The sequence below is a fragment of the Delphinapterus leucas genome, chromosome 14, assembly GCF_059928025.1.
Source record: "Delphinapterus leucas isolate spDelLeu-1000000601 "Yukka" chromosome 14, BTC_Dleu_Yukka2, whole genome shotgun sequence".
Lineage (NCBI taxonomy): Eukaryota > Metazoa > Chordata > Mammalia > Artiodactyla > Monodontidae > Delphinapterus > Delphinapterus leucas.
This window is the reverse complement of record NC_143142.1, coordinates 30,694,645-30,716,789: the sequence shown is the minus strand read 5'-3', so window position 1 is coordinate 30,716,789 and position 22,145 is coordinate 30,694,645. Positions and strand designations below refer to the sequence as shown.

Below are 22,145 nucleotides of genomic sequence, written 5' to 3'. Positions count from 1 at the left end.
GACCTCTAATTCCTTTCACAACGTTTATCACTAAAAGGATAACAAAAGAAAAAAGTTAAAAATGAACACTGTTCGTCAGAATTAGCTGTCAAATTCACGTGCAAGGAAGGTATATTAAGATTTCAAGTGCACCTGTCACATACAACAAAGAACATTTGCTTTTCTGCAAAAGCCGCCAGATCCAGGATCAATGGAAGAAGCAAGAGAGAGGCAAGATTTTCCCCTTTATAACATGTGGAAATACTGTTTAATAGTAAAAATAACATAGGTAATGCCTAACAGGACAAAATAATAATATTTTTTACAAAATTTCTTAAGTTGTTCCAATTTGTACATGAAAGGGAAGAGACAAATTCTTTTTGAAGACATTGCTGAAATTTTTCTGTCTTGAACTCTCACGATTGCCTTTCATCGATCTTTTTTTAATGAATTAAATATTTAAGATTGACATTTTGTGACCTGGGTAATTATAGCCTTAACTTTTGATGAATTTATACTCATTCAATAAGTATTCCTCTCCATTTTGATCTACCATCAACCATTTCAGCAGTCATATTAATGTAGCTGATTCAAGCCTTGCCTCTCTCCATAACTTTAATACAAAACTAGGAAAAAAGAGGAAGTCTGCACTGTGGCCTGTGACGATTCCCACCCAGGCCATGCCACATCTCACGTCACCTCCTCCAGCACATCACCCAAGAAATGAGGCCCTAACTGGTCCTGAGCCATCAGCAGCAGGAGAGGGGCCCCCTGCCAGCCCCTCCCTCCACGAAGCCAGATTTCCAGTACAGAAGACTCCGTAGCTGTCCTGTGAACCTTTGAGGTTTTCTCGGCCCAACGATCTCAGGTCCCCTCTGTAAAAAGTTAGAAAATCAACCCAAGAGCCTGATTTGTCTTGTTCACAAACTAACCCAAAAGTGGGCTTTCTGATCCCTTTTCAGCACAATGTATGCAACATTTAATGATACACTTACTGTATCCAAGGCACTAAGAAATACAAAGGTATTTATAATTCACTTGATCCCTTTTCAGCACAATGTATGCGACATTTAATGATACACTTACTGTATCCAAGGCACTAAGAAATACAAAGGTATTTATAATTCACTTGTCCTGGAAGAACATAAACTATGGTATTAGGGAACATTCAAACCATCAGCTATAATACACGTAAGTCAGAGTGATGGTGACCCTAGTGAAGGGACTGAGTCTGCCTAAGGGAATCTCAGAGGACTGCATGGAGGAGGTAGTGAGGAGCTGGACTTAAATGGGAGAAGAGATTTTAAATGGCAGGAATGAGACAGAAACCACTTGAGGGAAAACAGAGAAAGGGGAGTAAATGAAAGATCGGGAAGGAGCGAGTGGTCTGACGCAGGTGGCTGGAGCCCTGATGGGGAGATACTGTGAACCCGGAGGCAGGAGGCTGGTTGAGGTCTTGTCCGTAGGGGTCTGAAATGCCTTTCTAGGAGGGCAAAGGAGGAGCAGGGAGTGGGGGGTGTGCTTGTGTGGTGTATGGAAGGCATGAAGCTGGTGCATCCTATGTCTTAATTAATGTTGTTGAGAGACAGTTCTAGTGGCCACTAGAGGAAGGTTTAGAAGGGTTACAGAAGGGCATGGAGACAGGGTAGGCCAGAGCAAGACTTGGTGAGGGACGTGGTGGGCTCGGGCTGTGGCAGGGGTGATACCCCCCCGGGTCCTTGGACTCTGTAATCAATCGAAATTGATAAGAGGCCAGACGAGGGATCCAAGCAAGGCTTTTCTGGGGGGTCGTGCTGCTGCACGAGGGAGAGAAAACAAGAAACAGGTGGCCTTGCTTGCTCCCTGAGGCGGGGCGAGCTGGTCCCTTAAATGGGGTGAGGGTGGGGGCGGATTGGTGGGTGGGGCCAGAGGAGCGGCTTAGGTGGTCTGCTCCTCAGGGGACCCACGCAGTTCAAACCCACGTTGTTCAAGGGTCAGTTGTAATTTGGCAGAGGGCACAGAGTAGAGCTAGAATTTGAGTCTTAGTCTGTCTAGTTCCAAAGCCCAGGCTGTCTCCACAATTCCCCAGGACCTCCCTGTGAACAACTAAGTTTAGTGTTGTTAACCAAAACTTCAGAAACAAGAGACCTGATTGAAATAAAGAGTTTACTGGGGGTTTGTTAGGACTGCAGCCCGGGAGACACTGATTGAAGAAAGACTTGAATTGTGGACTACAAAATGGGGGAGGCTTATAAAAGCAAAACCTGCATGGTTACATGGGCTGTTTATCAAGAATTACAGTCGGAGCTGGAAAGGAGCGAGAGTGCCAATTAAGCAAGGATTGGTTGGGGTCTGAAATGGTTGCATAGTTACAAGAGGGAAACTTGTAGCTTGCAGCTGGCAGGTATTGTTTTACAAATGGCTGGTGTCCTTGAGTTTGGTATGGTTCACAGGAAGTTCAAGCTCTCAGTGGTGCAGGGACGTGTCTGAGCCGGGTCCTCAATGGCCACCCACCTCCATCTCTGTTTGCCTGTACTGTGATGGCCCCATTATAATTTCACTTTGTCATCAGTACCTACCAGGTTGCAGTGTGCCATAGAACCAGGACCCCAATGGCCATGGAGTAGTGGCTACACGTGTGATAAAGACATTAGTGTAGCTTGTTCTTGGAGAATTGAATCCAAGGAAAGAGATGAAGCAGCACCTAGAGGGAAGCAGGATCAAGATGTGATGATAGAGGTTGGTGTGTGTGTGTCGGTGTGTGTGTTTGCCGCTGTGTGTCTGTGTGTGTCTCTGTGTGTGCATGTTTGTGTGTGTCTGTGTGTTTGTGTGTGTCTGTGTAGGGTGGATAGGAGCATACCTGGGAGTCTGAAGAGAAGATAGAATTGGACGCAGAGATTGAAGGTCCAAGAAGAGAAAGGGGAGAGATGATCATACTAAGTGAAGTAAGACAAAGAAAGACAAATATCACATGACATCACTTATATGTGGAATCTTAAAAAATGACACAAATGAACTTATTGACAAAACAGAAACAGACTCACAGACATAGGAAACAAACTTATGGTTACCAAAGGGGAAAGGGGGAGGGATAAATTAGGAGTTTGGGATTAACAGATACACACTACTATATATAAAATAGATAACCAACAAGGACCTACTGTATAGCACAGGGAACAATACTCAATACTCTGTAATAACCTATATGGGAAAAGAATCTGAAAAGAACAGAAATATATATAGATATGTGGAGATATATAGATACGTATGTGTGTATATAACCGAATCACTTTGCTGTACACCTGAAACTAACACAAATTGTAAATCAACTAGACTTCAATTTAGAAAAAGAAGAGAAAGGGGGAAGGTGACAGAGGAAAATCGCAGAGCGGGTGGGAGGGGACCCCCTCAGGTACCCAGCATATGCTACACACCAGCCAGTGTGTACACACCACACACAAGAGGCTGCGGCTACAAAGGCATTAAGTGTATGCCTGTCCACAGCAATGGGGAGTCAAGCAAGGTGATTAAATCCTATGATTAAGGCTTTGCAGAGTGCTGCTTCAGTAGTTCAGAAAGAAGGTACCTCATCACACCGGGAGTTGAGGATGGAGGGTTTGTCAGTAAATGCTTCCCAGACAAAGCGGTGCATGGGCCTGAGAGTGGAGGGGCAAATGGGACTGAACCAGCCAAGAAGGCAGGGTGCTCCAGGCAGAGGCAACCACAGGACCCCGAAGGGACACTGCGGCTGTGCTCAGAATGAACGTGGGGAAGGGGGAGAGACTGAGGCTTTGTCGTAGAGAGGCAGGTGTGCATGTGAGGAGCAGGGCCTCTTCTTGCGACCAACACAGAGCCCCCGAAGGAGCAGTGAGGGAGCGATGTGGAGAGAGGGTCATGATGGAGATGCTACAGAGAGGAAGCAGCCCCAGGGCAGGGAGAGAGACACTGGATTTAACAAGGAGAAGGTCACCTTTTGCCTGAGTGGTTCAGAGGGATGACCTCCCAGAGTTCTCTGACTGTATGCAACGGGAATCAACTCAGGCTGATTTAAGCCAAAGGGACATTTGTTGGAAGAGTATTAGGAGCTCAAAATGTTGCTTTGAAGAATAAGACTTGCACACAGACAGGAAAGACGGCAGCAAATCCAGAGGGCCAGTGATCGGAGGGGCCCCACAGCCAGACAGTCTGGCCAGGGTGCAGGGGCTCAGAGGACGGGTGCCAACAATTTCCAGGCTTTTTCACTGTGCTCAGGATTCAAATCACGAGGACAGAGCATCATCTCCCCCCGGTCGGTTCTCGTGCTCATCCCTGGCCGTCCTGGGCCCCTAATTGACAAGCCACCCCATGGGAATGAAGTGAGTCTCCAAGAGGAAGTCAAGGATGTATCGGGAAGGATGATGGATGAAATGGATGTTGTGACAGAAAACAGCATGACTCCCTACAGATGGTGAGGATGGAAGGCAGTCCGCAGGGTCGAGGCAGGAGTAGAAAATCAGGAGGTGTAGACTGAGTTTAAACTTGTCAGAAGCTTAGCCAAGAAAGAAAGGGAGAGACATAGGGCTGTAGGCAGAGGAGCATTTACAATCGAAGGGTATTTTACAGGTGGAAGACCTTTGAAAATTGTACGTGTTAAGGAAAGGACCAGGAGAGGGAGGGAGATTGAGCTGTTAGAAAGTGGACAGCTGAGGAGGCAGGAGAGGATGCATCCAGAACACAGGTCTTCAAGTCAGCGGTAGGAGGGGAGACGTCTTTTCCTCTGAGCCTGGAGAACAGAGACAGATCAGGATGCAGGAGAATAAATGTGACAGAAACACACACAACAGATTTGGGAGGGTACCCGCTCCGATAACGCAGGTTTCCCGGATGAAGACAGGAGCAAGGCTGTGGCTGAGCAAATAGCCATTTTAGGGTGCCGTCGAGAGCACAAGTGAAGGCTCAGCCAGAGGAGGAGCTGGCGTGCTCCTCTCTGGGGAGAAGGTAAGAGGGAGAAAGACAGAAGCAAGGCTCAGTGGTGGCAGCTGGACCCGGGTGCACGGGGATCCTGGGATCCTGGGAGCCAGAGGCAGCTCCTCCCAGAACTGACTGGGCTGTGAACAGGTGACCACGAGAGGGACGTGATGGGCTTTACCCAGTGAGCTGAGCTGGGAACCAACCAGTTCTCGCCTCCAAGCCTGAGTTCACACATCCCCGACAGGAAGGGAAATTGGCCCAGTGAGCTGTAAAATTCCATGTTTATACGAAGAATATGGCTCCTTGTTGATTACATGTTGGCTCAGAGATCCATTTGAGTAACGGATGCATCACCAGCCCAGATGTGCCGTAATCCACGTGGCCTCAGGACCCCCCGGGCACCCACGGTGTCTGCACTGAGTACCAGCAGCAGGAGAAAGCACAGAGTCTGGGTTTTGTAAAGGGAGTGATTCAGTACAAAGCCATGAGTGTCACTTCCTTGGGAGAGAGCCATCCACTCCTATTTCTTCTGCACTATTATACACGGATTTTGTAGAAGACCTAGAGCAGAACATTGCAGCGTGATTAGGTACCCATGAGACGAATTCTGCGAGGTTCTGTCTGTACATAATTTATGCAGACCGTAAAAGATGCACAGTCTATAATTTATAGACCTTCTTTTGAAAACGATCTAATCTGACTACAGATTTGGAGAGAACATATTCTTTTCAAAAGTTCTCAAAATTGCCTATAACAATCCACTGGTTTATCAACTGGCATATCAAGCAATCTTACCTTCTGAGCACATTTCCATCTTTTTAACCGATGCTCAGCAATACCGCCTCTGAGGCAGGCAGCAGGAAGGGGGTCTTCGGGGGAAATGTGGCCCCTTGCAATCATTTAATAAAGATATCCATGTCCAGCCCATCGTGTTCTGTGTAACCCCATGTGTGATTTTTGCATCTGGAAGAAGATCCCCTTGTGCACAGAAATAGTTACTTTACGCCCAAAAAGTTAATAAAGAATCATCACCATCACTTAATGTTCATTAATCCAATTTGGATAACCAGTCTGTTTAACTGCAAGGTAAACTGTGGTATAAAGGATATGCACAAACAGATACCATTGTGAAACAACTTCGTTTAACTAGGAAACACTTCACCGACTACTAATTTGGGTGGCAATTGTGAAAAATAGGAGACTAAAGGAAAACAGATCCTCTCAGAATAAAGCAAGGAGAAAACCACGGACCTTTCTTCTTCAGTCTCCCTGAAGGTCTATCAAATATTTTACATTAAACACTCAGTACTGCCTTTTTATTTTTTTATTTTATCGAAGTATAGTTGATTTACAATGTTGTGTTAATTTCTGCTGTACAGCAAATGGTTCAGTTATACATATGCATATTCATTTTCATATTCTTTTCCATTATGATTTATCCCAGGATATTGAATATAGTTCCCTGTGCTATACAGTAGGACCTTGTTGTTTATCCAGTCTATATATCATAGTTTGCATCTGCTAATCCCAGACTCTCAACTCATACCCCCAGCTCCCTCCCCCTTGGCAACCACAAGTCTGTTCTCTATGTCTATGAGTCTGTTTCTGTTTCGCTAAGTACTGCATTTTAAAGCTCAAGTAATGAGGCTTCTTATAGAAAATGTATCTGTAATGCTAACCCCAACTTCTGTAACCTTTATTCTCATGGTGTCCCTGCAAATAAGCGTGTGTGTGTGTGTGTGTGTGTATATGCATGCGTTTTTTTAAGGCTAGCTATTCCCCTCCCTCACAGTTGCTTACATGGGTAACCAGACTAGATCTCTCTCACAACTTCTGCACTCCCTGTACTTGATAAAAGGTTCTTCCCAAATGTACGCATCACACACAGACACACACACACACACTCTCTCTCTCCTGCTCACACATACTTACCTCAGTTTCAGAAATGTTGTTTGCCTTGTCAGGAACAGCAGACTGTTTGTTCTAAGTGCAGACCATTGTCTCTTTTTTCCTGAATTCTGCGTGAGTCAACACAGTGAATTAATGAATTTCCTGGGGTGGAGGCAGGACCAGTCATACCTTTTTCTCACAGGCTCTGTTTCTCTGCCGTTGCCATTGTTGGACACCTTAACCCCTTGGAGTCTGTCCACCACTCCTGGGACTTTACTGAGGCACCTGCAGCCAGTTAAGATGCGGTGCTCAAGTGACCTCGTACCCTGCTGTAGGTGAGGCCAGGGAAGCAGAAGAGAGGCGCCCACCTTCAAAACATTCACCCTCCAGTTATAGAGGAGGACACACCATCAGGTACAAGAAGGAACTAAACACCCTTGGGGACCGTTCTGCCCTCCCAGACCACAGGCCTCCGAGAGCAAAGACTAGGGTATGTCATCTGTGAATCCCACAGGGTCAGACACATAGAAAGTATTAGGAAGTTCTCAGTGAATGTTTCTGAAGAGGTGGAAGAATAATTACAAAGGAACAGATAAGCTGGTGCAAGATAACAACTCATACAAGGGAAACTTCTGTTCACTGCTCCCCTTCGCCTGGTTCTTCCACTCGGGAGAACAGACTGCAGGTGCAAGCCACCCGTGTGTGTGTGACGTGGTCCCCTGGGCGCCAGTGAGGATCACGACAGCTCTGTTTGTGACGACAGAGAGGAGGCTACATTTGGCCTCCCCAGTCAACCCTTTGGTATGATGTTCTTGGTAACTCAGCCCAATCCATCCTGTCCCTTTAACAGAAGGCAAAGTCATTTTTACTCAAAGATAGATGAATTATAAATTAGGCTTCTTAGAGGATTCTTTCTGTGTAGTGAGCCAGCTGATGCTTTCTTATGGGCCATCTCTCATGTGGCTAGGATTGAAACATGTTTGCAGGTCTGAATAACAGGTGTTTCCCAGAACTCGCTCTCCTGGCCCCCCAGGTAGTGCTAGCTGAGTGCAGATCAGCTGTTCAGTATTCTCCAGCTGCACCCGCGGAGGTGACTGTCGGGTGCCCACATTCATGGTCACCACCGTCAAGCCCCGTCGCTTGCCTCCTGCAGACACTTGTGCCGCTTGGCCATCGGTGCCCGGCCGTGGAACATCCTCGTCTTCATCTGGGTCTGGGCTTCCTGTGTATCCACCCCTCTACTGGCCTGAGCTGGGATCCTCACTGGCTCACTCTGTCGCCTCTCACTTTACCTGCCATGTCTCTGGGGTGCATGTAGGTGGTCACCTGCCTTAGTGTCGTGAAGCGCTTAAGAGGGCAGGGGCCTGGACGCGGCAGATGGACAGGTGCGCTGGGACAGACGCATCACAGCCCCTGTTGCACGGGTACCTTCCCGGGCCACATACATCTGTAATTTCTTGGCAGTAGAATCGGATGCAATATGGGATGGTCTCCAAGCTGCCAGAGCTCCTCTTTTGCTCCACTCACATCACTTGAAAATTGAGTTCTCTGGGAACTCCCTGGCGGTCCAGTGGTTAGGACTCTGCGCATTCACTGCCAGGACCCGGATTCAATCCCTGGTTGGGCAACTTAGATCCCGCAAGCCGCACAGCATGGCCAAAAAAAAAAAGAAAAAAGTAACTTGAGCTTTCCCCCCTCTTTGCACACTGCGGGTATATCCTATCCTTGAATAACTTGTTGAAAACCGTAAATGATGTCCTATCTTGAATGCAGAATTATTTTTTTCCTTCTCTGAGCTTTCCAAGTCTGCTGACCTCATCTTCTGAGGCCTTGCCCTGCCTTCTCCTGAAGGCTTGGGGTTATCTGGCTAAGGAAATAGGTGAGTAAATGCTGGGGACCTCTTAGGAGAAGAGGGCCAAAGAGGCAAAATAATGCAGCGAGCAGGGTTACAGTCTGTATACAACTGCTCTCAGATTCACCGAGTGACAAGACATCAGTACGTCTACATTCCTTTCACTAATTAAGGGATTTCAGTAAAGTAGGGTTCAATTCAGTTGGCTAACAGAACACCAGAATTCACTGCCTCGGAACTTCTCCTCTCAAAATACCTGCCGTGTTTACGACCAGATCAGGACACCGGTTTACGGCTTAAGCCACTGCCCCATTTCTCTGGGACCAGGTTTCCAGCAATGAGAACGTGGGACAACTCTGGACACTTCTCTGATATAAAATCCAACCAAAGAACCCCCTTCACACCTGACAAGGAGGTGTGGACTACATTGCTTCCTCATCCTGTAAACCTCAGGATTAAGGAATATGCATTTGGGTAATTATTTGAAAATTGCAGAGGTGCTGCTGGATTACAGAAGTGGACTGACCTCATAGCCAGGAGATGAGTTAACTAGTAGGGATTCCACTGGATTACTCACTGGGAAGTAAAAAGAGATAGAGTCTGAAAGGAAAGAGCTGAAGGGAACCGTGACATGTAGTGGAGAATTAGCCCATAGAAGGGAATAAATATGAAGAGTATGGGAGGAAATAGATATTTCAAAAGCCGACATTGGGTTCACCTCTTTTAGCTTCAGACTGTCTACTTTTGAAATAGAAACAGAACCTTATCACTGAAAATCCTGGACAGACAGAGAAGTCTTTGTTCTAGAAAAGGATGGTACAGTCATCACCTCACCAAAGATAGATTCTTTTCTCATGTTGTTGGGTGGAGAATCCAATATCAAGAGTGAATTTGTAGGAGTTTTAATCCATTCAACTGGTTGAATCACATACATCCCAAACCCAGGACTATTTATATGAGGTTCAGTCAACAATTAAGCAGGCCATCTATTTGTGTCACTATATTCTTCGACGTCTTTGCTGTGTTTAGCAGTTCCTGTGATAATCTAGGGGAGAGGGTTACAGAACAGGTGAGGATATTGAGACCCAGGGAGGCCGGGGCCTTTTCTAAGTTCCTCTTTTTTGCTTCTGACCCCTGGAGCCATTTACCTCCCCGCAAAAGATTAACTGGGACAAGTCTGCACCTCAGACTACCTCAAGGGATTTAGCCCAGATTCGTGTTTCTGAAACTCAAGTTCATTGTCTCTCCCATCCTGGTAGAGACCATCAAGTGTGAGCTCTTATAATCAGTAGAGCACCTGGTGCTCTACACCGTGAGCTGTTCCCTTCTTAGTAATAGAGATGCTGACATGAAGCAAAGATGGCAGCCAGTGGACATTCTCTGATGCGATGGGTCTTCAGACCTCGCAGTGACTCTGTGATGTGAGCGCTGTTGTTATCTCCACTTCTCAGATAATACACTGAAGCTTCCAGAGGTTAAGAAATTACTCCAAGGTCATGCAGCTAGTAACTGGCAGCCTGTGACTGGAACTGCAGAACCTCCCTCCTGCGCACTAAGCTATATGGCTTCCAAAGAACCTCATTCTAGAGTCATGAAATCGATTTCCCAGACCTGGAATAATTTTAATAGCCATGTGGTCTACTGTCCTCTTTTTTTGCACATAGGGTGCTGAGGACCAAAAAGGGTCTGTGACCTGCACAAGGTCACACAGCTAGAATCAGCCTCGAGCCCTCCTGCGTGCCCACCAGGCCTCTCCTGCCACACCACGCTGCGCCATCACTAAATGCGAGTTTTTAAGAGAACCTTCTTTATCAGTGGTCCTTAAAAGTAAAATGTTACCCCCTACCAAGAAGAATGTCCGCCTGTGTGTGTGTCTGTGTGTGTGGCGTTTAAAGAACATTTCCAGGTCTGTAACTAACTAAGCCAGAGAGGTCACATCCTGGAAACCTGGGGGATGTGGAAGGCACAGTCCCTGAGCTCACCTGCTCTAAGGAGCCACAGGTGTATCCGTCGTGGTGTGCAGCGTCTGCTCAGCAGCTGGTAACAGAGGTGCCTGACACACATACCCAGGCGATCGACTGCTCCCAGCCCACACCCATACACTCACACACACACATCCCAGCATCCAGTGTGTCCTTGGCACCTAGCAGCCCAGCTGGCAGGGCAGCTGGCTCGGCTGCACAGAGCCGCACGGTGGTTCCAGGGGTTGTGTACACTCACAAAAAGGAACGAGTGCCCTTTACAAATGTGGGTCGTACAGAAATCCATGTCCTGCGTGCCCCCCCACTTTTCGAACACACACTTTCTACCCCAAGACTGTTCCTCTTATTTTAAAACACAGCACCAGGAAGGTCCACCAGGATAGTGTCAGAAGCAGCTGGAAATCATGCAACAGGGACTGTCTCCTACTGAGGTCGGGAGAATCCCATCCCTCCAGCCCGTCCCCCCATCAGGGACTCGGGACTACTCCCGGAGATGCCCCCCGCCAACTTCGTCAATCCACAGTGCCCTCCCCCCTTCCACCACCCTGGGAACCTGCGCTTCATCTTTCTGGTCTCATCTGTCACGTGGTCTCCCTTGTGAAGCTTTGGGTCTCTTCCTTTAGATTTAACGTTCTTCTTTCTACCTTCCAATAGCAGTTTTGGTTTTGCTAATTTTACTGCTGCCAAGCATGATCTAAGAGCTTTACAAGCAAGAATGTAGTTAATCTTTCTAAAACCATTATTATTATCCCCATCTTACAACCGAAAAATGGAGGCACTGAGAGGTTAAGTGACGTGCCTGAGGTCACACAGCTCATTAGTGGGGCCACGCTTTGAACCCGGACAGCGTGGCTCTGGGGGATGTGCTGTGACCGCTGAGCTGCCTCCTTCTGCCCTGGGTCAGGTCGGTTATTTCCACACCAGCCTCTTCACCAGCGTTAGACTCATTCCTCTCTCCTCTCAGTGCCCCAGCCGTGCCGGGCCTAGTCTCTGCTCATCATGGCCTTTGGGGCTGTCTGGACGGGAGGACAGTCTGGACACCGCTGCCCTGAGCACAGACAGAGGCATCGCGACACTGCAGCCGTGGTGGGGAGCCCTCAAAGCTCCCCAGTCTGCCTCAGCCTCCCCACTTCAGATGATGGATATAAATAGGGATAATTCGTGCCCCACAGAATTAGTGTGAGGGGCAAGTAGTCAGATCATTCTAGGACTGGAATGATGGTGACCCCCATATGGTCTAGGCTGGATGGCTCTGTGACCCACACAGAGACAACAGTTAAAAAACTTTAGAGGACTGCAGTCCTGCTGATCTAAATTGTTACCCTGATACATGGGGAGACTGCCATTGAGAGAAAATACGGAACCTTCTTCTCAAAGATACGTCAGATATCTCTCTAAGAAATGTCCCCTCTGATGGACCTCAGGAGATGTATATATATATGTATGTATATATAATATATAGATGTGTATGTATGTATTATGTATACACATGTATGTGTATATTATATTATATATGTTATATATAATATATGATATATATACACATATATGTATATTGTATATAATATATATGTGTATATATAATATGTATATATAATATATATGTTGTCATAATGTTGTCATTGCTCAAAAGATTTCTGAATGTCTTCTTTCAGAATCATCTTTAGACTGTGTGACACACATTTTCATTGTCCTCAATGGTGGCAAATCTCCCTCTATTAGCAGGACGACTTAAATTTAGGGAATGGCTAAAAGTCAAGGCCAGTCTATTGAATAAGGTGGGGAACAAGCAGCCTGGGTAAACGTGTTTCTTCAAAGGGCTGATGCTCTGTGACCTACCTGGGTAGGACCCTTGTCATCCATGTGCGGTCAGAGAGAAAAGCAGCAAGACATTTCTCGGGAGTTCTGCAAGATGACACTTAGAATTCCACAGGAGGCTTCAGGCCACATGTTTCTTTACAGCAGATGAAAACAAATGTGACGGATATGGATATGACCTTGTGCATATTATAAGTATTATGTGTCCATTAATTAATAGATGCTATTGGAAGACCACATAGAAAACCAGAAGCCCTGTGGGGGGAACTTTAGGCAGGAGCCTGAAGGTGAGAAAGAGGGATTTGCTGGTGCCATGAAGTGATTCCTCCAAATTCACACTATCCAGACCTCCAGCAGTTCCTGACTTCATGCCAGTTTTGAAACAGCCTTCAAGGATATTGCCCAAAGGAGGCCCCAGGGCCCAGATGAAGCAGGTTTGGAAGGGAGGAGCTAGGAACCTACAATAAGCCAGGTACTTATGCAGAACTTTTATATAGACTGTGTCACTTACTCTTCAAAATCTCCCTTAAAAAAAAATCAGTGCTATTATCCCATATTATGCACGAGAACACTGAGGCTCAGAGGATACGCGTCACCGGCTGTAACACCACAAGTTAACAAGATAAAAGCCAGTGCACATCTGTCTTACTTCATCATGCTGGGACCAAAGCAATCCGCATTTTCAGGATATTTAGATGAGTGAATGTTTTCATTGCTGTGAGAGTTCTGTTAAAAAAAAAAAAAAAAATGTAGCAATAGATCTGTTCTCTTGGAAGCCTCGTTAGCAGCTGCTCTTGGCTGGGGCCCTTTATGGTCACTGTGCTTCCCAGCAGTGTTTTTGCTCTTGCCAACCAGCGGCTCCACAAAGCCGCACTCAGCTATTAATAGAACTGTGGTCACTGTCTCTTCCGATGTCTCCTTTCAGAAAAAGAAAGAGTCTGCTGAAAACCCTTTGACAAACCAAAACTTGTACCAGTGCCTTTGTCTTTTTCCTGCCTTCCACCTCCTTGTCGGTTGTGTCTATTAGATGGTGCAGTGGTACCCGCAGTTGAAGGGCTGACATTTAATCTCTTAACCCTTCATGATCATGGGCTTCTTAGCAAAATGAGTCCTTGGGCCCAGGCACAGAGCACAGAAGCAGACCTTCACGTTCTACCCCAGCCCCCTTCCTGCCAACCAGAGAGTTGGTGATACAGGAGCATCCAGGGAAACCTAGCCATCTGTGATCAGGTATACAGAAGAAGGATGCTTTCAGCGTGTGCTTCTGTTCTTCCTGCCCCTCTCCCCCTCATACCCTCACTCACGCCAAGAGGCCAGGCAGCTAAAGTCATTTCAAGCCTTCCTATTCGGTATCTGTTCCTGAAGCTGGGCCTGGCGAGACTGAAGGAAGCATAATTGACCCTCAACTTCCTCCTCCAAAGACCCCTGTGCTTGGAGCCTGTCCACAGCTTCTCCACCGCCACCATCCAGCTCATCCCCTGGGGTGTCACTCTTGGTCCCTGGGCCGACCTTTCGTTTCCTCCTTTCAGGACACAAGCCAGGGAGAGAATGAAGGGGAAGGAGACCGGCCCTGGCCCCTGCTGGTTCTCCCCTCAGGCCAGCCGCTGGTGAGGCCACAGTTGCAAGAACCCAGTGATTCCAAAGCAAAATCCAAGCGTGAAAGTCTATGTCTGGCATTCGTGATGATCTGGAAAAGGAAACTGTTTGGAAACTGTCTCTGTGGCTCCTCACGGCTCTACTGGATGTGATTCTCCTCCGCAAGTCAGGACACCCTTTCCTAGTTTCTGTTGGGCGTTAATCAAACCCCCTGGTGAGAGAGTGGACTTGCCCACCAGTGCCCCGAATAGGTGTGCAGGAAAGAGGGACAGAGAACACACCGGAATTTCCTTGGCTTCTGCACATGTTTCCCCAGCAGAGAGCTGGCACAGCACTCAACACTCCGCTCTCCCCTCTCCCTGCACCAGGAAACCCAGCTTCACCTCTTCAGGCATTCAGGGGGATCTGTGCCCTCTGACTGCCTGTGCTCACCTCCAGTCCAGATCACCACAAAACTATCACCATAAAAAAATGAAGAATTTCCATTGGTTGGGGGGGATACTCACAGTGAACCTGCTCTAGGGCAGATGTTATCACTCAGTCCAGTGGGTCCCAAACACATCTGCACTTTGGAGTCGCCTGGGGGCTATAAGAAATTACGGATGCCCGTGTCTTACCCAGAAATTATGATTTTTTAAATTAATTTTTATTGGAGTATAATTGATTTACAATGTTGTGTTAGTTTCAGGTATACAGCAAAGTGAATCAGTTATACATATACATGTATCCACTCTTTTTTAGATTCTTTTCCCACATAGGCCATTACAGAGTATCGAGTAGTGTTCCCTGTGCTATACAGTAGGTCCTTATTAGTTATCTATTTATATATAGTAGTGTGTATATGTCAATCCCAATCTCCCAATTTATCCCTCCCCGCCTTACCCCCGGTAACCATAAGTTTGTTTTCTATGTTTGTGACTTTATTTCTGTTTTGTAAATAAGTTCATTTGTGCCATTTTTTTAGATTCCACATATAAGTGATATCGTATGGTATTTGTCTTTCTCTGTCTGACTTCACTCAGTACGACAATCTCTAGGTCCATCCATGTCACTGCAAATGGTGTTATTTTGTTCTTTTTATGGCTGAGTAATATTCCATTGTATATAAGTACCACATCTTCTTTATCCATTCATCTGTTGATGGACACTTAGGTTGCTTTCTGGCCTTGGCTATTGTAAATAGTGCTGCAATGAACATTGGGGAGCATGTATCTTTTCAAATTATGGTTTTCTCCGGATCTATGCCCAGGAGTGGGATTGCTAGATCATATGGCAACTCTAGTTTTTTAAGGAACCTCCATACTGTTCTCCATAGTGGCTGTCCCAGTTTACATTCCCACCAACAGTGTAGGAGAGTTCCCTTTTCTCCACACCCCCTCCAGCATTTATTGTTTGTAGATTTTTTGACGGTGGCCATTCTGACCAGTGTGAGGTGATACCTCATTGTGGTTTCGATTTGCATTAAAAATGATGATTTAATTGGCCTGGAGTGTGGCTGAGGCTTTGGAATTTAATACCCCCCCCAGATGATTCTAACATGCGAATTTGGAAACCCCTGCCTTAACCTTAGAGCCCTCTGAGATAGAATAAAAACCACCCCCTGCAGATGAAGGACCTGAGATTAAGCAAACCTGAGTGACTCACCCAGGCTCACCGCAGCCTTAAGGAGAGAGCCAGCCTCTGTAGTCAGGCTGTCGTCTACATCCTTGCTTCTCAAAGTGTGGTCCGCAGACCAGCAGCATCACCTGGGAGCTTGTCCTAAATGCAAATTCTGGAACCACACATATCCAGACCTACTGATCAGAAACTCTGGGGTGGGGCCCAGCACTTGTCACAGGCCTCCAGGATTGTCTGACGCCTGCTGAAGTTTGAGAACCACTGCTACAGAGACATCAAGGTGCCCCGAAGGTCACAGTAACGTGCAGCCAGCCTGGGGAGCTAGATGTGGCCACCCCCTGGCGACCCCTGCACCTGGAAGGCGCTTTCTGCCGCCACCGCCAGGGGGCGCCCAGCTGCACCCGGGAGGTTGGGGGATGGCAGAGCCGGCGGGAGGGCCCGGCAGGGTCAAGATCCCTGGGAACCGAGCTGGCCCAAGGGAACTGGAAGAACAGTACCCAAGAGAAGCTCTAAGCCTTTGGTACATTGCAGAGGCTTTTGGCTTCCCTAACTCCCAGGCATTGAAGCCTCCACACCCGTAGTTACTGAAACTTTGGGGATGGGGAGGGTAAAGACTCTAAAAGAGAAGAATAGGTGACTATACACTATGTCCTACAGCAATCACATTCTAATAAGACACTTTTATTAGACAAGGTATACCTAGTTAACGTAGGTTAACTTTGTAATTTTTGGAGAAATACACAGATTTTTGACTTATGTGTTCATTCCATTGAGAATTGTTTAATTTTTCTTTTCGGCCGCGTGGTATGCGGGATCATAGTTCCCCAACCAGGGATGGAACCCCGTGCCCCCTGCAGTGGAAGCGCGGAATCCTAACCACTGGACTGCCAGGGAATTCCTGAGAATTGTTTAATTTTAAAAGTGCATGTATATACTCTATTCGTAGTTTTGTATCTATCCACAACCCTCTGCTTGCATGATTGAAGTCACAAAAAGGTAAAAGCAAGTCCCCTAAAATAGAGGAGACTTTGGTACGTGCCATATAAGCATCTTTGTTAATTACCATTGTGAAAGTAATTAGACATTGTATGAGTGAAATTAGGGTTGTTATCAAATTAGACATCACAAATATGCATGATCTGCTCAGACTCACTTTACATCTAGGAAAAGAACTGGAGAAATTATAGATCTCTGTTATTCTGGAATATTTTAGATCTGGCACAGGTATCCATGATATAAATCTTTGAAATATGGATAAGTCAAAATATTTATAAATGATTATCCTTTATAAAGTCACAGATAATGTTCCCATGAGGGGGAAAAAAAAGATTCCCTAAGGAAGCTAAAAATTTAATGAGGGCAGGGACCATCGTTTTTTTTTTTTGGTTTTTTTTTTTTTTTATTTATTTTTGGCTGCATTGGGTCTTTGTTTCTGTGTGAGGGCTTTCTCTAGTTGCAGCGAGCGGGGGCCACTCTTCATTGCAGTGCGTGGGCCTCTCACTATCGCGGCTTCTCTTGTTGCGGAGCACAGGCTCCAGACATGCAGGCTCAGTAGTTGTGGCTCACGAGCCCAGTTGCTCTGCGGCATTTGGGATCTTCCCAGACCAGGGCTCGAACCCGTGTCCCCTGCATTGGCAGGCAGATTCTTAACCACTGCACCACCAGGGAAGCCCCCAAGGGACCATCTTTGTCTTGTGCTGCACTGTATCTCCAATTCCTGATGTTTCTGGCTTACATCTTCCCAAGTAAAGGTGATAAGGCTTATCTAGAACGGCACTGAATTGGCCGCCAGAAAGTTTCATGAGGAAGCAGCTAAGGTAACAACCAGCCTGCACCACACCAGAAACCCGGGTGTACCAAGGTGTTTGGCGTTCTGGGAAAGGCCACCCCAGTCCATATTTCTTTTTGTAAATTTTCCCAACCTGGGATTGTCCTTCCTACGATGATCCTATGCTTGTCTCCATGAAATTCAGTTTTACATGTACCTATTGCATATTTTCTGTGTGTGGGACACATACCGGATTTGCTGGTTGTGCAGAAATAAGCAATTGAAAGCCCTTTGCATGCTGGCAGGTAATAAGCAGGTATAACGTGGTGTCAGAAGGGTGTCATACTAGCAGATCTGGCACATCTTAGCAGAGCACCAACAGAGAGCATCCATGGAGAAAAGACTTTGAAGGGGTGTGGCATTTGAGATATTCTTTGAAGAATGGATAAAATGTTCAGCTAGATAAAATATCTGAGTGGGAGGAGAGCATCCTGAACAGAAGGAATGGTATGTGTAGGAGTCTGGACCATGAGGTCTGCTTGGGGATCAGGCAAACCGCTTGTCTCTGAACATAAAATATATGTGGTTAGAAAGGAGAGCAGTGAAAAAAAAAAAAAAAAGGATGAAGATGCTAATTGTATCCAAATACAAAAAAGATCTTTACCTGCCAGGCCGAAGTTAATTTCTACTTAATTTCACGGGCAGTGGTTGGAAATGGATGTTTACTGAGCAGAGCAAGTCAGTGCCATTGGGATCGCACTTGGAAGGGTTTTTGCAGCTACTGGTGTGGAGGGGATGCAGGAAGTTACCAGAGCCTGAAGATGGTGGCGGAGGGAATAAAACTTTGGAAAACATATTTGAGAGATATTTCAAAAGCTTCTTAGACTTGGCCGTTGGTTGGGTTTTGGAGAAGGATTGCCAGGTTTTGTGCCTGGGTGACTGAGGAAATCTTAGTCATTAACATAGGGAGTTCACCGGGTTTTGTGTATTGAATTTACTTATACTAAAATGAATCTGTAATTCTAACTTGAGGAAAACACATAGCTACTACCTTCTTCAGGAAAAAAAAAAAAAACCTCTAATCTTTACTTTGGGCTCTGATTTCCTGCTCAGTCCTCCTCAAAAATGTTCGATCAGTTCCTGAAACTAGAAGAAATTTAAAGTTCAGAGGAGCTAAAATACTGCAAGCTAACTTTTATAGTTTATTTTTCCAGGCCATTCCTGAGTAGAGATAGACAGGAAATGAATGGTTACTGTAACTGAGATGTTTGTAGCATAAATACAATTTGTTAACTTTAGACCATTTTCCTAGGTTTTATTCCTCCCATAACTCAAATTGTGTTTTATTCTGGGGAGAGAAAAAAATATATAGGTGATCTAAAAAAATAAAGGTTAAGCTGTACTGATTTTGTGTGCAAATTGTATCCTATAAATTGTACTGTGACCCGTCATTTGGAGAACTCCAAAAAAAAACCCTAAATCTTCATTTCCTTTGTGTTTTCTAAAGGTCAAATGCTGCAAATACTGGCCAGATGACACAGAGATCTACAAAGACATTAAAGTCACCCTAATAGAAACAGAGCTACTGGCAGAATATGTGATAAGAACATTTGCTGTTGAAAAGGTAAGTTTTCACACTGCTTTGAAAAGCTTTGGTCAGACATTAGTGATACCAGCCTCATTAAGTTATCTGGGATAATTCATACGTGGTCACGCCTGAATGCAGGTAGGCTCTATCCAGTGATTTCTCAAGATTGCATCTTGCCCTGTGATTCTGTAATAGCTCAGTTCTGTCTTTGAAGCAAATCATTCCCATTTCATGAAAATCTGTGTTTTGCAACTAAACCAAAAGATACACCTATCTGTCTACTTCCTTTTTCTTTTTAACCTGATTGATATTGTTCAGCTCATCTCTCTGTCCTTGTTCAGAGGCAGTTCAATAAATGTCCTTCATGCTGTATGTCCATTTGGGTTTCCCAGTGTTGAGTTCGTATCGGTGTGGAGACACAGGTCCTAACTCCTCCTGGATCCCCTCCACCTCCTTGAGGCTTTTCCAGCCTATGGTTTAATATGGACTGATGGATTTTCCAGGTGGAAGCTTCTACCTGGAAACACACATAAGTAGACCTGGGACGCTCTTGCATGAACCAGCGCTTCCATCCATTCACTCCCATGCTGGTTTCAGCCCTCGGGCCCTGCGGGCGTGGGGTCCTGAATGCTGTGCTCTGTCCCACGGCCTCATCCCACATGCATGGATGGGACTGCTGCTCTGTGCCTTCTCCACAGGGCGTAACGGGGAATCTCCTTACTCCCCCTCTTTCTGCTGACATAGGGAGGGGCCGGAAGCGAAGCAAACTGCAGTCCATCCAGAGAAGTGTCACAGGTAGGCTGTGGGGGGTAGTGGAGGTGATGTGGCTGGCAAACGCTCTGCCTTCCTGTCCTCACCTTGCCTTCGAAGAAGGGGACCCACGGTTTTGTCTCTGAGGTCCCCCGGCTTCTGTCCACGGCTGAGCCTTACACTGGATGTGGCGATGCCGGCATGAATTTACCAGTGGCGGGTGCCCTTGCAGGCCCCGGGTTGTAAGTGGACCAGGGCGGTTGGCTCCCAGCCCTCCCCCCTACTTCTCACTGCATCTCAATGCACTTTCTGGATTAACAAGACCAGTTTTAGGAAATGAGGAAATTGCAGCGTTTGCTTACTGGCTCATTTACCCTGATTTTTTCAACTACCTCTCCTGGTTTTCAAATCCCTATTTGTCATACAATCACAAGGCTGAAGAGACTTTCATTTATTTTAATCTGTTTCTCAAACTATTTAGCTTTTTTTTTTTTTTCCCTCAGCCTGTCTTTTTTAATAAGCAGGCAGGAGGCTTAGAGACTTCAAACAACGTGGAGTTCTGGCTGACTCAATTCTTCAAGTTCTGAACCTCACACTTTGATGTCGGGTTTTTCCCTTCTTAGGCAGGATTGGGGGAAAAAAAAAAAAAACATATGGAGGATTTTTGTATGGCTCTTGGCAAGAGCCCTCATGAATAACTGCATTGAAAAAGATAGTGATAAAAGACCCAGAATATTTTCTTCTTTAAAACAAAAAAAAGCATCCAAAAGCCGTCACTTAAACATAGAGTTCTTTGAACAATAGTCAGCTCTCTAATAAGCTGAAAATGCATCTCTGTGGCTAAAGGAAGGATTTGTTTGTCTTTTTAGCCTTTTTTTAACCTCTTGGTGTTCTCGGCTACATCCCCAGCTGCACAGAAATGTTCCTGAAATACCCAGTTATTTAGTCCTCAGGCGAGCAGCAAAGAGGTAGTGGGAGGAAGGAAAGCATGAGGAGCTTGTTAGAGCGTTTGGGGAAATCAAAATGACATGTTGCCGGATTTTCTAACGGGGCAATTGGAATCTCTGAGGAAAACAAATCATTAGTACGTCTGTGGAGCACTTCTTGTAGGTTTTAAACTTCCTCATTAGAAAGGAAACTTAAAAAAAAAATAAAACAGCCAAGTGAAGTGTATACTTTGAGAGTCCTCCAATTCGGATTCTATTTTGAGAGTATTCGCATCAGGGGACCTAAAGGTGAAAAATGGGTTTGGGCTCCGTTCTGCAAACAAGCAGGCAGGTTTGTAGCCTGAAACTGGTCAGTTTCTGTTTTGCATGGGACGGTCATCCTTCCTTTCCCCTGTAGCTGGTGACTCCAAAAGCTGAACAGCTTTTAAATAACAAAGTGCCCATCATGGCAGGAGGAAGACAGCTGAAAAGTTTCTGTGGATCTAGGTGACTCTACCCCTGCCACAGCTGGCAGAAAGGAAGCCGGCGATGGACACCAAGTTCTCTCTGCCTAGGAGGTGCCTGGGGCTCAGAGAGGCAGGGATATGGTCCTGAATCTGCAAGACAGAGCATGTGCCTAGGGATTCATCCATCCACACATATTTATCAAGCGCCCGCTCTGGGCTAAGCACTAGTGTTTGTCGTGGGGGGTCTTCCTTCCCAGCTATTACAAGGAAAAGGAAATGCATACCTCGCTTTTACTGGGCTGGCCAAAAAGTCCTTTCGGGTTCGTCCCGGAAGATGTTACGGGAAAGCCCGAACGAACTTTTTGGCCAACCCAACATATAGCATTAATACTTATTACGTATAATACGATACTCATTTATTTAGCATTAAATCTTGTTAATGAAAAATGAACAAAAGATATACTTGATATCCAGTTGGGAAATATTTTGGACTGTGATCACTGATCACATCTATGATTTTCCCCCCCTGTATTACAAAACAGTGAAGAAAGAAACTGCCACGTCCATGAACAAGAGTGAGAGGCGACTCAGAAGCCAGTTCCGTTGCTCATCTTGTCAGTAGTGAACACATTAGAGGGTGGAGGTTTATTTTGGGAAAAGGTTTGCTGCATCCCAGACACTGACATTTACCCTGCTGAGAAAACGAGTCTTAGATCAGTTGGGCGCCCAGCCCGTGTTGGATGGAGTTCAGGTTCTGGGGATGCTGGCTCTGAAATCTAGCAAAGCTAGAAAGGGAAGTGCTCAAAAAATTAAAATTAAAAACAACAGTGTACGGGAGACATAAATGCCCTTTTGTCCTCTTTGGAATGAATGAATCTTTATTATAGGCTTTCCCACTTCCTGGGACCACCCCTGCCCTGCCCTGTCGTCCTGTGTAAAGCCAGGGGAGCTCTCAGGGGTTTAGAGGCTCACCATGTGTCTTC

General features: G+C 46.0%; 1 protein-coding gene across 1 annotated transcript in view; it reads left to right on the top strand.

Annotated features, from left to right (window-relative positions):
• The window catches only part of PTPRM (protein tyrosine phosphatase receptor type M), a 750,850-nt gene that overhangs the window by 697,246 nt on the left and 31,459 nt on the right, over positions 1 to 22,145 (top strand). Inside the window, exon 23 of the mRNA XM_089894939.1 lies at positions 18,939 to 19,055. Coding sequence (XP_089751065.1) covers positions 18,939 to 19,055 — 117 coding nt within the window. The remainder of the gene's footprint in view (positions 1 to 18,938; positions 19,056 to 22,145) is intronic.